We start from the raw sequence: 16,756 nt of genomic DNA on the forward strand, positions 1-16,756 counted from the left end.
CAGTTTTTTGAGAATAAAGCCAGTTTTCCGCCCAAGGGAGCTACCAGTTGATCCCTGGTAGGCGGAATCAAAGTCAAGTCATTGTGTCTGTCCTGTGGTAGTGGTTGTAGTTGCAGCTGTGGTACTACTCCTCTGGTTGGCAGGCTGCCACTGACAGCCTCTGTAGGCACCCTTTGATTGACCTCTGCCTCTAGGGCATCTATTTCTGCCCCTCTCTGCTCTGGAGGTGTCTGGAAAGGACCAATTCTTTGTAAGCCAGTTTCTGCTGAACCTCGGAGGTTGGACCTGCAGAAATTCCTTTACTGTTTGCACAGATTTTGCTTTTTCTTCCACTTTCTTTAGAATCTCCTGTGCAGGGGAGCCAAATAAACTTTGTTTCTCCATAGGAGCATCAAGGAGTTTAGCCTTGACATGGTCTGGCAAGGATTGCTCTTTTAGCCAGGCATGCCTACGAATTACTGCTCCAGTCATAGCTGATCTAAATGAAGCCTCCAGTGCATCATAGCCACATTTTAAGAAATGATTACTGACCTGCTGAGAATTGTGTACCAAATCCTGAAGGGATTTACGGTCTAAAGGTTCAGGAGAAGAAAGCTTCTTATTCAGCTGATCTAACAAAAATTCTTGGTACTGTATCATATGAAATTGACAGTTTAATGCCCTGGCAGAAAGAGTAGCAGATGTATAAACCTTTTTAGCCCATCTCTCTAATGCTCTAGACTCTCTCTCAGAGGGTAGGGGATTTTTGGCAGTAGCAGCTGCAACTCCTTTTGGGCCCTGAGAAATAGTTTCTGGGTCTGCAGCATGGGCTTTATAGAGGTGGAAGTGAGAATCCGGGACCCTGTAATATCTGTCAGGTTTGGCAGGGGCCGGGGGAAGAGAATCAGGGGCAGAACTGACATCATTATACACATCATCAATTACAGTTAGAACAGGTGGTATGGCTAAGGGCCTATGCTGGGGCAAATGCAGAAATGTCCTTAATCTTTTTCTAGAATCAGAAAAATCCTGACCCTGCCATTGAAAGTGCTCCCTCATGGAGTGCAAAGTTTCCCCAAAGGAAAATTCTTCAGGAGGGGAGGCCGAAGGAATAGAATCTTCTGCATCTGAATCCTCATAAGGCGAGTAGGCCCCTTCCTGTTGGTCTGAATGATCAGATCCATTGGTGGAGTAATCAGAGGAGAGAGGTTCAGAGGGATCAGTCCTGGGCCTTTTGTCTGGTGGAGGTTGGGAACCCCTAATTAAGGATATAAGGTCCTCAGCAAGACTGAGAATCTGAGAACTTGAGGAAGGCCTCTGAGAAGTAGATTTGGCAGGCAAAGCTTTTGAAAGTTTGGCAGCTTTAGCCCTGGAGAAGGCCTTAATAGACATAGAAGCTGGGGGCCTAGCTGCCCCACGTGCAGGAGTAGAAATGTCCAAAGGAATGGTGTCAGACAATTCTTGAGCACTAGCTTCAGTAGGGATATCTGTAGCCGACTCAGCCGGGGCCTCTCTGGCCTCGGTTGTCGGAGGTATGGTTTCGGTCGTAGTAAGAACCGAGGACTCGGTTTCAGCTGAAACCGAGACACTCGCGGTAGGCCTAGCTGTGGTTTCAGCCGAAACCGCGGGCCGTGAGTGTTGGTCCTTTTCCTTGCGTTTTTTGGCCATATGCGTAGTCGGAGTCTCCGACAGCATTTTATATGCAAAATCAGCTCCAAAAAATTCTTCTGCAAACTCCGACCGACGTCTAAGAGTCCGTCGGTTGAAGGAGGCACAGGCTAAACAAGCTGATACGTCGTGGTCTGGGCCTAAGCAAGGAAGACAGTAAGAATGGAAATCCTTATGACGTATTTGTTTCCCACAAGTTAAACAATTATTTTCTTTTTCTGACATCGGCTGAGGCAAGAAAGAGTCCCCAACGGGGTACTTAGCTTTTTTCGAAGTCTTCAGTAGCTGAAATCTCTGGATCTGATCGACCGGCACTTGCGAACAGCTTCTGCTTCGGGCACCGCGCGGCAAGAAAGACGGAGGAAAATGGCGTCGGCTGATGCCTTTATACCCCAGAAGCTCTGACGTCGGGGAAAGTGCGACATCAGCCGAGGCCAGACCCAGACTTTGGAATCCGGCCGACCGAAGGGCTGCCTGAGGCAGGACAACCCATTTGTTATGACTGCAGATGCATCCTTGAAGGACATCATGGCGTCGGCTGTCAGCTTTGTACTCCTGGCGCTCTGACGTCAGGGAGCATGGCTGAGCAGCAGACGCCGGACCCAGACTTTGGGATTCTGGCCGACCGAGGACTGCCTGCCGGCAAGGGAGAACCCTACAGTCATGACTGCAACAGTGAAACACGATGAACATCAAGCTTATCCCACTTGACCCTTGTCTTCCCTTCTCAGAAAAAATCCTTCAATGCTTTTTTTTTTAATTGCTATCCACAGCTTCACCTCTGGTTGATGAAAATATGCCTGACTTGTGTATAAGACTAAAGGGACTAAAAACATTTTAATGGCTTGTATCTTAGTATCCATATCCATATAACAAAGATTCCAGTTTCTCAATTTTTGTATTATCTTCTTTTAAGTATTTCCACATACCCTTAGCTGCCACCACAGAGTCATTTTTAAACCATACATGCTGCGGTGGTGGTGCTGCGGTAGTATTGTCGCCTCATAGCAAGAAGTCTCGTTCGATTTTCAGCTAGAGCATCTTCTGTGTGGAGGCATATGTGAATGGGGTGTGCAATTGTTGAAGGTTGTGCATCAGGGCTGGTAACCCGATATGTAAAAATCCATTACCAATCATTAGCGGACCGGAGATCTGCTGTGGCGACCCCTAATCGGGGAAAAAGCTGAAAGACACAAACTCTTAAATACTTCATTTTGGCATGTTCCCATAAATATATTGTTGGACCAATACGTGTGTGGGTACAGAATTTTCCGCTATTGCCTTTGTTTTAGCCTCATTAATTTTGTATCCCGAGAAGATCTGAAACTGTCTTAAAATATTCCACAACACTGTAATGTCCCTTTCTGGTTTTGCCATGTATAAAACATCATCATCTGCAACTAGAACCATCTTTTCCTGACTACCATACCAATTGTATCCTTGAATTTCTGTATCCCTTATTTTCTTTGCCAATGGTTCTAAATATAATGCAAACAACAAAGGGAAAAGTGGACAACCCTGCCTGGTTCTTCTACTCATGCAGAAATTATTTGAGAGGACCTCACCCACCTTAATTTGTGCCTCATATCCCCCATATTCTTCTAATCAACCTTATAATTGTATCAGGGAAACAAATGGTTCTGCTGCCCTACTCATGAAGTCCTTTCAACACACTTTTTGATCACTTCTGAAGTAAAGATGCCAGCAGAATTTAAAACATCATTTTTATCATCATCTGGTAGGTTCTGAAAACACAGCCCTGCAAACCTCCTCAAAACAGTACCAGTCGCCATAGCCCTTGAAGTATCAACATAGTCAGATATATACTGTACACAATGAGCAGTGACTTGAACACTAGAAGAAATTAAAATTAAAGCAGATTTTTTTTTCACAAGAAGAAACTGCAGACAAACCATTCTTCATACTTTCACAATTAGTCAGGACGAACCCTCATTTCAAAATGTTGAAAATCAAAGTTGGAGAAGCACACACTTTCCTTCCATACTTAAGAATAATCTTCCCATCCTTATCATAAGCAGTAAGATTGATATTAGCTAAGTATTTATCAGCAGAAGGATTAACTATAGCAATAGCTTCTGGATCAGGTGAGCTAAGTGTTTATAAAAACTTAAAAGATTGGTTTACCTTACAAATTCTCCCTTTTTATGAGCAGCTTGTTGACTGTCAGGAAAACTGGCATACACAACTGGGGGAATGGGTACAGGTTCTGGACATTCCCTTTCTGTAACAGCACATAGATTCTGAGGGTCTGAGAAATCTCAGTGTTCTCCCACTGAAAACACTGGTTCCAGAAACAGTCTCAGAGGAAAAAAAAAAACCCACAGGGAAAACAAGAAACTAAGCTCTCCTCTGGGGCCGAATCATAAATATGAGGAGAAAACCCTGTATCTACTACTCCGTCCTCTTATCCAGAACCAGAATCTTGAAACTCTTCAGGAAAGGAAGTATTCCACTTTTCATTTACCAGAAACTACCTTACAAAGAAGGAAGAAATAGCCTACATTAAACCCTGAACCAGACCACATATACAACACCTGTCTAAGACAATTTGAGGAGTAGATACATGCCTAGTTTACTTGTTCTTTTTAACAGCAATAATGGGGCCAACATTGTTACTAGCAACAGCAGCAACTTACCCAGGAATGGGTGCAACATTCTGACAAAATATAGCAGGCTTCCCTGTTCTCCCTCTCAGGACCCACAAGAGTGGCTCTCCCTTTCCCACTGAGGGGACCCCAAAAGCTGCAGATGACATGGCCAACCCACAGTCCACAATGACTGTAGATGTTACACCAGAGGGACTCGGGTTAAAAGATGAGTGGTCTGAGGTACAACAAATGGCCACAGCAGAGTCACCCACCTGTGGCTGAGGCAAACTGCTAACCTGCTGTGATGGGAAAGGCTTTTGCAAAACTTTTTCTTTTTGTGTCTGCAAGGACCATGTGACTGACAGTTTGTTCCATGGTCAAGCCAAAAATGGCGTCGCTTTCCCACGGAAATGAAGCAGCAAATGCTGGTAAAAAGAAGTCTTTAAAAGTTTTTCCCCCAACAAACACAGTAGAAAGTACTTTAGAACAATAAGCCAGCCCACAAAGCACAATAAATACAATTTCTCCTCAGAAGAAAAATGGTTTTCAGTTACTTTAATCAATTTTTAAACTGACAAGAAAAAAGAGAGCTTCTGTTTAGAAATACAGTATAGTCTTGTGACAAGTCTGTTAAAATACAAACTCCTAGCTTTAAAATAACTTTCCTGAAGAGGTAAGTATAAATAATAAGCAAAATTATTAAAAGGAAGCTTTTTTCTCCAAAGTAAACTTATCTGACTAGCAAAGGAAAAGCACAAGCTGATGGTCAATCCTTGAAAGTCGCATACTCTTTAACAACATCCAAATGTGTCTTTCAATCAGCTTTGCTCAAACTGTCTGACAGTTTGGACACTTGGAAGGTGCCCTGAAGGTTTGGAAGCTGACTGGCTGTTACATCCTTGGCAGGGGATAACCTAGCTTGCTAAGGTTACTGCAGCAGTGATAAATATGATAATAATACACAGTTTCTCCACAGAAAAAATGGTTTTAAATTACTTTAAACAACTTTTAAACTGACAGAGAAAACGGTGCTTTCATTTACAAGTACAGTGAAGTCTCGTGACAGTCCAAAACATACACTTCCATCATGAAAACAACTTTCCTAAACAGGAAAGTACAATAAAAGTACAAATTTCAATAACATAGGTTTTTCACCAAAATAAATTTATCTGTCTAGCATAGGAACAGCACAAGCTGACAACTGATCCTTGAAAAGTCTGCAGAGGTGTGTACTCTTCAGTGGCAGGAAAGCTCTGAAGGGCTTGGAGACCAAACCTGACTTTTTAGTCAGCTCAGCTTTTGCTGATTAATGGTTTGGGTACGTGAAATGTGCCCTGAAGCTTTGGAGGCTGGACAATTGTTATATTCTGCACTGGATATAACCCATACAGCTAAGGCTACTGCCACAGTGATCAATATGATGAACCTCTTAAAAGATTGAGGAACTTTACACAATCTCTCTCTTTTTAGAGCAGCAGGCTGCCTGACAGGAAAATTGCAGGCAGTAACATACGTCCTACAAAGGTGGTTTTAGAAATTCTACCTGTAATAGCTCATAGCATTTTCTAAGGGACTAAGAAACCTTAGTCTTCTACTATTAAAAACCTTGGCAGATTCTGGAAATAGTCCAAAGAAAAATCTCCATACGGTGGATTGGATGCTGCTCTCTCCTCAGAGTCTGAATCAGAAATGTGAGGAGAAAACAATGCATTTGTGCCTTCAAGCTTCCTGCCCAGATTCAGAATCTTGGTTTTCTTTAAGAAAACATGTGGCCCCCTCATTCTTTTACCAGAAACCACCTTTTAAGAAGATCCAATAGCCTGAATTAAACCAAGCCAAATCTAGAAGACTCTTGTCTAGGGACATTTGAGGAGGAGGAGTAGATGCACATTTAGTTTTGTTTCTTTTTGACAGGAAAAATGGGGTCAACAGTGTTGTTTATGGCAATATCAGCCATTTCCCACAGGGATGGGCACAACATTCTGACTAAACAGGGAAGCCTTCCATGTTCCTTCTCCAGGACCATAAAGAATGGCTCTCCCTTGATCACTGAGGGGACCCCAACAGCCTCAGAGGACATGGCTAAACCTTGGTCCACAGTGGCTGTAAGTGCTACACTACTGGGATCCATGGTAAAGCTTTGGCCGCAGCAGAGTCATCTACCTGCACGTGAGGCAAATTGCAAGCTTGCTATAGTGGCAATGGGTGTTTGCTTAACTTTTTTCTTTTTGTGGCTGGAAGGAGGACTGTCAGTGGGACCAGTAGGATGTTCTACGGTCAAGCTGAAAATGATGTCCCTTTCCTGGTTAAAAAAAAGCACCATAAGCCAAGAAACAAAATAAACACAATTTCCTCACACACAAAGTTTTTTTCAAATTCTTTAAACAGCTTTTAAACTGACAAGAGCAAGACCTGTTCCAGGGACTTAAATATGGCTTGCGACTTAAACAGGACATGCTGAAGGGACAGATTCATCTCCCAGCAAATGCCACATCTTCAGAACAGGCTACCAAATTCATGTGAAACAGAGCACCTCTATGACACTGCTCAAGAGGAACCTGGATGAGTGGATGGGGCACTGTAAATTCTTACAGGGGATAGCGCCCACAACCCTCCTGGACATAGGTAGTCATAACTAAATGCAATCTTGGATATTGACTAGTACCGCTGCAGTATTACACTGGGTTGAAACAGCTAGGCTTAAAATTACCTCTGGGTTGATAGGTTAGTAATCTCCTATGATTCTAGTTGGCTCCGATTTAAAAGTACAGTTAAGTCATATGACAGTTCATTGAAACACAAAATCTTTAATTCCAAATAACTTTCCTAAGCAAGAAAGTACATCTGAATATTTTTTATATGGAAGGCTTTTCCCCAAAGGGAACTCATCTGCCCAACAAAGAAACAGAACAAATCGAACATCAACCTTCGAAAGTCCACAAAAGAATGATCACATCAAAGGCAGGAAAGCTTTGAAGGGCTTAATGCTGTGAAAGGTGTCCTGAAGCTATGGATGTTGGCTGGCTATTATAACCTTAGCAAAATATAATCTGAATGATGCACCAGTGATGAATATTTTGAACATTTGTGACCGCTTGACTCCCTGATGGGTGCCACTAATACCTAGGACACATTCCAAGGTGGTTGCTGAACTAAAGCAAGTGCATACACTAGACCACTCAATAGATAACAGAGAAGTGGCAACTTGCAAAACCTACAAAGTCATTGCAGAGACTGACTAATCTATAAGAGGATGTGACCAGTGTCTGCCCTCTTTGCCCTTCTCAAGGCAGTCTACCAGACTAAGTCTGAGCAACTGACTTTCCTATAGATTTCTGGTGATCTCTGTGGGCCTGACTCATGTCCCCAGTTACAGGAAAAAAGATATCTGCTGGATGAAGGCAAAGGAGCCATTTGATGGAGTTTGTGGAACTTGGGGAAAAAATATCTCTCCAAATACTGTTTCCTCAAATGAAAACTGAGCTGAAGAAAGATAAATAAAATATTAAGTTTTATGCAGGGTGCAAGCCCACTGAAAATACACACCCCCTCTAACAGAATCGACTCCATTGTTACCACAACTAAGGGAAATAAATATATTTAAGACATGGCAACTCTGAAGTAAATATATGAAAGTTTAAGGGGAATAGGAAAATACCTTTCTTGGGTGGCGTAAGCCAGGGAACCTTGTTGGCTAGACTTATGTAGGCCCTTGGGCCGATAGCCTAGTACCTACCTATGAACCTATAAAATAAACTGTTGCTTTCTGTGGAATAAAAAGACATCTCATTGCCCACCTGTACTCTGGAAGATATGGCTTTGACAAAGTGAACAGATACCAAACCATATATATCAAGTTCTCTTTTTTCATGTCACCTGCAGCTGCAGTCGATGATAAAAAACATCAGTTCGAGAGCACCTTTAAATGTTTTTTCGAGTGTTTCATCCAGGTTCTACTTAGATGCACATCATTCAAAACTTTCACTTACAGTTACTGACAGGTGAAATACAAACAATAAATGTTATGCACCATACAGAACTGTTACACACAGTTTTATTAGGAAACAAGTAAACAAGAGAAACTTGTTAAATGGGAGATTACAGATACAGTTAGTTCATGGCTGGAAATTAAAAGATCATGTACTTTTTTAATGACTTTTGAGATGTACTTTTTTATGACTTTTGAGATACTGGGAAGGTAAACTTTTTTCATGTAAAAATAATTCATGCTGTGTTTACATAATTGAAAAAAATTGTCTGAGACAACATCACTTAGCAAAATTACAAAGACTCCAGATGATGTTTGTCTCCACAATGTAAATTTAAATGAGATACTTGTCCCATATGGTTAGACTAGTACATGCAATAGTGGGTATCAGTAAACTCTATAGCAACATATAAGATTTACATTTAACATTCAGTTGAAATTTGGCTGCATTTCTTACTTCCATCACCCATTATTTTTTGCAAATTAAAGGTTCAGGGACTGAATTAAACTTGCTGCTTGTGATAGCACAGTCTGCTTCTTCAGAACACCAACAAATTATAACAGTGGAATGAATAACTGTGACTGAAGATAATTATCAGATTCCAAACATCTTTAATTAATTATGACAACACAGGCACAAGTATTAAAACGATACTGAACTGGTAAGGTTGGTTATCATCACTACTGTAGCTACATCACCAACATTTGTTTCCGTAGCAGCTACACAGTTATAGAACAATAGCCAGAGAAAAAGACAGCCCATGTGCCTGTAGTTGAACTTGTTAGGGAAAGTAAAACACGCCAATAATGGACAAAAAATCTCTGGTTTTCTTAACAGGACAGCAGATACTGGAAAATACAGCTGTGTGGAAAGTACAGGTGTGTTAAGACTTTATCAGAACAGTGGATGTCCTACTTCTCACTGTGCAGTACTCTTCACTCTTGGGATATCCTGCTCGGGGTAGCCGAATGTCCATCCAGCACACAAAACATTCACACCTTCCGGCTTCCGTACGTTAGATGCATGTCATATGTGCAAGGCATAAGGTATGTAAGTGATGCTCAAGCACTTATTCTTTAGAAATGAAGTGCCTAGAAAAACAAGAGCAACCCCAGCGGAAAACAATAATGTACATCCAGGAAGAGAAAAGGATGCAAGAAAGAACCCTTTGCCAGAAGGAAAGCAACAGAAAAAAACAGGGGGCATGAGGGAGAGACAGAATACTACAAAAGTGAGAAGTACAACCTCTACTGTTACAGTAAGATCTTGCACAACTGTACTATGTTCTTCCTTATCACTGTTTCAGTATTCTTCTCTCTTGGGAGAGTACAAAAGCTACTGGAGAGCATGGAAAGGGGGAGATAGCCATAGAAAAGCCCTCCAAGAATCCATGAAGGATGGCCCTGGCAAAATCCATCCTGGCCCTAGAAATGACATCTAAGTTGTAATGTTTAGTAAAAGTGTGGAGAGAAAAATCAAGTAGCCAGTTTCCAGCATGGATCTAGTATTCAGACCCTTGGAAAAAAAAAGCACCAGAACAGGCCACTACCCTGGCAGAATAAGAACAAATTGAAGAAGAAAGCTGCTTGACATGAAAAGAATAGCAAAAAGAAATGAGCTTAGAAATTCAGGAGACAATGGTTTGTTTAGATAACACCAAACCCAATTTCTCGGGATGAAAGGAAACAAAAAGCTGCTCAGATTACCAGACAGGTTTATTTTGTCTAAGTAATATCTGAGCTATGTAAATTCAACGTGTGATGTACCCTTTCACTAGGATTCTGTGGAGAAGGGAAAAAAGGAGGAAGATGAATGGACAGATTCACAGACAAATCATTAATCAAATTGGGTATAAAAGAAGAATTGGTATGAAGACACACCCTGTCCTTGTGAAAAAAAACAAAAAAGGTGGAACTGCCATGAGTGCTTGAAGTTCAGAGACCTTCCAGGCAGAATTAAGAGCCGTCAACAATACAGTCTTCCAAGTACAATGTTGTAGGGAAGAGGAAACTGCATGTTCTAACATGGACTGAGTCAATTTCTCAGGAACAAATTTAAGGTTCCAAGGAGGAGGACAGAATATTAACACCTTTCAGAAACTGACTTCAAAAGAAGAAGCCAGAGGTGGATACAAAGGCAAACAAGTGGAAATGACAGACAAATGAACAGATGAATACAACAAGCCACAACTGAGCGTCTCACACAAATAAGAAAAGACCATACCACACAAAAACTGTCCGGGTCATGCCTGAGAACCAAATAGAAATTTTCATCCATTTAAGTCACATAGAATTTTCAATTAGCATTTTTTCAATTAGTGTTTTTTCTGGCCTCCTTCAAAACCTAAAGCACGTTCACAGAAAATTGGTGTCTAAACAGAATTAAAACCATATCACTCAAAGTATCAAGTAAAGGGTGGTGAAATGTGGGGGAATGAGAGATCTCTTGTGTTGTATGAGAAAATCCATTCTGTGCGGTGACTTGTGATGACTGTCCCTGGCCATATCAAATAGAAGGGGGAACCAGTGCTGTCCAGGTCAAAAGTGAGTCACCAACAAGACTCTAGGCCTGTCTCACAAGATTTTGTGCAGGACCTTTGGTAAAGAGGGGGATATGCATACAGAAACATCCTCTTCCAAGAAAAAGACACTGCATCCACTTTTCAAGCCAGAGGACTTGGCTCTCTTGAAAAGAATTGGGGACATTTGTTCAGAGGGGAGGCAAAAAGATCTACTTGAAGAGTATCCCAAAGATGTACAATCTCCAGAAACACCTACCTGTGAAGGATCTACTCATGAGGATTTGCCCTGGACCTGTTCAAACAGTTTGCCACAAGACTAGGATCATAAGGAATGCAGAGTAACTGAAGAACCAAATTATGGCAGACTGCAAAATCCCAAGCCTGAAGAGCCAGCCTGCAAAGAAGATAAGATCCCCCCCCCCCTGTTTGCTGATGAATGTGGTATTGTCTGTCAAAACTTTTAGATGACCTATCATCCAAAGTGAGTGAAAGGCCTGGAAAGCTAGAAGTACAGCCCTCCTCTCCTTGATGTTGATAAGGTTTGCCAGTTGTTGATTGGGCCAAAGATCCAGGATTGTTGTAGGAGGCTCTACAACCTTGATTTGAAGCATATGTGTAGCTCCTGAGTAGGGAGAGGAACCTGAAATGGCAGACCTGAATTCAGTGAAATCTGGTGAATCTACCAGCAGAGCTCGAGCTTGAGACAAGGAAAGAGAAAACAGATACTCCAAAGGATGGCAGTGCTGGAGCCAAATGGTCTTGAGATACCATTCATATTTCTTCATGAGGAGCTTGGCAAAGAGAACCATGGGAATGGTGGTTGCCATGTACCCCAGAGCTCAGAGAAATTCCCTTGATGGAAGGACTGGAAGAAGGAGAAGGGACGGGAAGTAGGCAGTCAAAGAGAGGACCTTGGGAGGTGGGAGGAAAGCAAACACTAGAATGGCCTGAATCCTGTGACCTAAGAACACTTAGTCCTGCGGGGGAGTCAACAAATACTTTTTGAGACTGAGGGTGAATCAAATACTGCATACAAGAAGCATAGTGAAGTGGAGATCCTGAAGCTGCTGAGAGGGGAATCAAGCCCATCCAAGGAAGGGAATTCTATGAAGTCTGCAGAAGGCTACCACAGGGGCCAGACATTGGGTAAAGATCCCCGGAGCTGCAGAAAGACTAAAAGGCAAACCAGAGAACTAATGATGACAGGAAGAAATAGAAACATAAAAACTTCCTGAAGAGAAGGTGAACAGGAATGTAGAGGTAAGCATCCTTCAAATCCGGGGATACCAGAAAATCTTGAAGAAGCAACAGAGAGAAAAGTGTCTAAAGAGATATTCTGAAAGAGGGAACCTTGAGAAATGGCAGGCCTAGAATGGAACTAGAAACATCCTGGAATAACAACATGCTCCCTTTGAAGACAAGGGGACAGGCCAAATGGTTCCTTGTACTAACAAATCCTGAAGAACTAAAGGAAATGTGAAAACTGACAAGGAAGAGGCTGAAGAAGGCCGTAAAATGGACAAAGGGACTTCTAGACCATAAAATAACCATTTTGGATAACTGAAAGGACCCAAGCACGTGTGGTTATCTATGTTCAAACAGAAAGAATGAACCTGAGAAACTGAGGAATCTGGCTGAAGGATAGGAGTGACTGAATGTTAAATAGAAGCAGATCTGCCAGGGAAAGGAAGCTTTTGACCCTTAAAAGGCTTGTCTAGAAAAACTCTTCTAGAAGCAGTCTTGCCCCCTAGAAGACTGTTTAGGCTACCTACAAATAAAAGAAAGTTTTCATAGATAATTTCTCTGAAACTTAGGAACAAGAGAAAAAGATTTGTTTTAAATCTTGCATAACTTCACTCTTATCCTGAAGGTAGTTTCAGCAGTGCCAAACAGATTCTGGTCGTCTAAGTGGGAGTCTAATTATTTGGCCTTTTTGTCTTCAGGCACAGACTACAGGCACAACCAAGAATGCATCCGGATTACAAATCCAGATGCAGCTGCCCTACAGGAGGCATCAGCAGTATTATAACTCCTTTTAATGGACTGAAGAGCCACTTGAGAAGCAGAACTCAAAAGGGAAAATGGCAGAAGACTTACCCTTCAAATCAGGCATATTAGCCAGAATGCCCCCATGTTTAGAGATAAGAGCCAAAACATACCTAGTTATATGGGTCTAGTAATTAATATTCATGAAGGCTAAGGTAGCAGAAGTATACACACTTTTTTTTTTTTTTACCATACGTGTCCATGGCATGGCAGACTTTATCAGAAGGTAAAAGTATAGAACAGGACAGCAGCTAATCTGGTTTTATCAAGGGTCACAGAAATAACAGCAGAATCAGAGGAAGGAACTTTATATAAACTGTCTGGCTTTTTAGGAGCAAGAGGCTGAGAATTGGAGGCTAGAGAAGCTGCACTGAAAGTATCCAAAACGGTATCCAGCACTGGACAGACTACAAAAGGCTGAGTAGAATCTATTTTCAAGAGTTCATAACAACTTTTTTGAATGTCAGAAACCTGAGAACAATCCCACTTAAAATGCTCCATCACACGAAACAAGTAAGGAGAAAGTGAATCCTCTTCTTCAAACTCTAGGACAAGAGGAATGTGAATGTGAGAAGAGTAAGCCAATGTCTCCTCACCACAGTCTAAATCTTCATCAGATGAATCAAAGTCCCTAGGACACATGAAAAGAGTGAAAGACTAGGAACAAAAGCAGGAACAGATAATCCTTGAGGGGGCTTTACAGCCATGGCAACACTGAAAGCCCCCCCCCCCCCACCAAGTAAAATTCTGACATTTTTGTGGGGATCCTTAGCCACAGGGGGCACATGCCTAGTCTTGTGCTTCTTTTTTAAAGGATTGTCAGCTTTAACAAATCTAGCAGGTTCAGAGCCCTGCCTAGATTCAATGAAGGTACCAGACACCTCTTCCCTAGCAGGTATTTGGGGAATCCCTCTAAGCTCCTTTGATATAATAAGCCACAATTCCCCTTCCATGTCTGCATCAGACGTAGGCACAGCCTCAGCTGACGTGCAGGTAGACAGCTCCGTGTCAGCTTCAAAATGGGTCTTGGTACATGTAGCTGACATTGGGAGGTCCTCAGGTTCTTCTACCTGATACAGAAGTCTGGTGGAGGCTGGACAGCAGCAGGGTCAGTACACACCTTTTTGGCTTTCTATGTGGCTGAACGTTGGTGCAGGTGGATTTGGCCATGGTACTCTGAACCAAAAGCTTCAACCTCTGGTTCTGCAAACAAATGAAAAGATACCACAGACATCTACAGACTGTCTTAGGGACAAATGCCTGACAAATCTCAAACTGCATATGGTCATGTGTAGCACCCAAATAAAAAAGGCACTTCTCTTGTCTTTTTTATGGGTAGCCTATCTCCTGCAATGTCACATTTTCCCTTCCTAGATGATATGTAAACTAAAGTAAAAGAAAAAAAAAAAAAAAAGAGTAGTAGGAGACCTCAGCAGGGCATTTAACTTTAGAAGGCTTGGTATTTGAACTAAATCGCTGAACAGCCCTGAATTCAAAGGTAATATTTGGACTGGAGCAAAGAAATTCTGCAGATTAGGCACTCATGTCACATATGTACCTTATGCCTTGAAAGTAGGACATGCTTCTGACATATGGTGCCTGGAAGGTGTAAATGCTTTGGTATGCTGGCTGGATGTTTGGCTATCATTGGCTGGATATCCCAAGAGTGAAGAATACTGTAAAAGTGAAAAGGAAGGACATCATAGCAATATATGCTGCACTATCACAGACAGGTCTTTTCTCATTCCATGGCTGTCATACTATGCTTTCAATGAATAAATGACATGGTTACTATCTATCTACCCTCTGTATCGGTTGTAGAGATGTTTTGTATACATCAGAATTTAATATAAAGGCACAATCCTGCAGCACAAGATTCCAGCCTGAAATTTGCTAATAGGGATTAAGTAGCTAGCCCTAAAAAGTAAAAGAATCATCGCATTCTCAAACTGCAAATGAGTCAGCAAAAACATGGATCTTCCTTTCTGATGTTCAGTACAACACTGTTAAAAGAAAGCTCTGCAAATTATAAGAGTTGTCTACACTTCTGAAGACATTGTTTCAGTTTACAGTTTCAAAATATGATCAGCTAGCCATTCACCTGATCTACCTACCAGCTTATAAGTAGCAGTGGATATGCTTAGGTACTGGTACAAAATAAACTTTCTTTCAAGTATATCCTTAATCTAGCTCATAGTACAAATACTGTACAGTAGATGGACAGAGAAAAAAATATTGGTGAGCTTGTCCAGTTTAGCAGAGCTGGATATGGCTTGTCATAAACTTCACATATGCATATCTTCAGTCAAAAAAGGTTGTACTAAGAACATTTTACTACAAATACTACATTTTTTCTGACAGTTACGGATTACATTCAATGTAACTCAAAAGGAGGCATCAGTCTGGTTAATTGCAAATTTCATAACTTCTCATGCCTCATCTGCCAGAAAAAGACAGAACCCTCTGCCAGCTTTCAAAATAAAAAAAAATAAATTTTTTGCCTAAAATGTTTGGAAGCAAATATTAATTCAAAGAATATGTAGCTATGATGTTTTTCTTCTACAAAGAGGAAACTGTAATTCTAGGTCCACCTAGAAAATTTTTGAATCAAGTTGATAAAAGTATGAAAATATATCATATAAACGTATTTCAAATATATCAAAGGTCACCATGAGATGATTAAGAAATGAAGGCTTAAAAAAACCCCAACATCCCTATTGGAAAATGGTCAGAAGTTGTGACAATGAAAATTTAATTTTTGAAACAATTCTATATACACAAATATATATTTTTTTACATTGACATTTCTTACAATATCAAGATATTTAAACATACTGACTGCCTTCTATATAAAAATATCACAAAAATCAGATTTTTGTCACAAATAAAAAAAACATACTAGAAAACCAACATTATGCATGCATGAATCATTTAGCAGTTACTCCAGCTTTGCAGAACTCTTGAAGATAAACTTGTTTTTAATATCTCAGTCCTGCAGCACAAGGTTTCATAAGTCCAATCTGAATTTAGCTAATAAAGGTATGTGGTCTGATGAGTTCCTTTCATTAGGAAGGCCGTCCACCTTCCATAAATCCCTCTCTGTTAGAAGTGACAATCTACCAATAAGTTTCAAACTTTTGTGGTTCGTATTTTTAGCATCTGTAAAAATAAACAGATTATTATTAACAACAATACAGAAATGTGACACATTCTGATTAAAGTCAAAATGCTTTCTAGTAAATCTGTAAAATAAAGTATGTGCACATAGTATATGGTTCCATTTCCTGCAGTCGGATTTACAATTTTGTAATAAAATACTCATTAGCAGCTTTGTACTTCACTTTGTTCGATTTCACTTCTACAAAGAGCTAGTTTCAGTACACAGGTCATGATCATTCATCTCCAGGAGCACTCTCATCACAAAGAATTACTTACCATAACCCTGAAATGTTCTTCAAACTAATGCTGGTCATCTTTTTAATCATGGCTCCTATCAGCAGTTCAGGACTCCCTACCAGCTGTTATAAAAAAACTATGTAGGCAGCAGCAACACAGATAATGTCCTTTTCTGAGATGAGGGCATGTGCAATACCAAGAAACATGAAAAATGTTGTAAAGGCCAATGCCATTGGTTACACACACAGTTGCACCTGTCAATGGCGGTCTCATAAAAGTCTGTTCAGTTGGAGCTAGTACCCTGAAACTAACTTCAGTTTTCAGTTGGAAGGCTTATTTCTCAAGCCACCCATGTAGTGACTGGCATGTTGCCCACTCTATACATAATTCTAAGGTAGCCAAACTTCAGATAATGTTATAAAAAAAGAAGTTATGTACTCACCATAACGTTCCATCTGAGTAGTTGGACTTCTGTCATCGACCTGTGGGGATGGTATCCGAGACGGCAGCTTCACCAGCATCTGATCCGAGCTCAAAGCTCCTCCCCT

General features: G+C 41.0%; 1 protein-coding gene across 3 annotated transcripts in view; it reads right to left on the minus strand.

The window, feature by feature from the left end:
* Positions 1 to 8,296: 8,296 nt before the first annotated feature.
* The window catches only part of ANGEL2 (angel homolog 2), a 1,508,489-nt gene continuing 1,500,029 nt past the window's right edge, over positions 8,297 to 16,756 (minus strand). For all 3 annotated transcript variants that reach the window (XM_044055504.1, XM_044055502.1, XM_044055503.1), the window contains exon 14: positions 8,297 to 15,971. In XM_044055504.1, the coding sequence (XP_043911439.1) occupies positions 15,820 to 15,971 (152 nt within the window). In that variant the 3' untranslated portion in view covers positions 8,297 to 15,819. The remainder of the gene's footprint in view (positions 15,972 to 16,756) is intronic.

This window comes from Protopterus annectens, chromosome 1.part2 (assembly GCF_019279795.1).
Source record: "Protopterus annectens isolate FY-2018-M chromosome 1.part2, PAN1.0, whole genome shotgun sequence".
In the NCBI taxonomy this organism is placed as follows: domain Eukaryota; kingdom Metazoa; phylum Chordata; order Ceratodontiformes; family Protopteridae; genus Protopterus; species Protopterus annectens.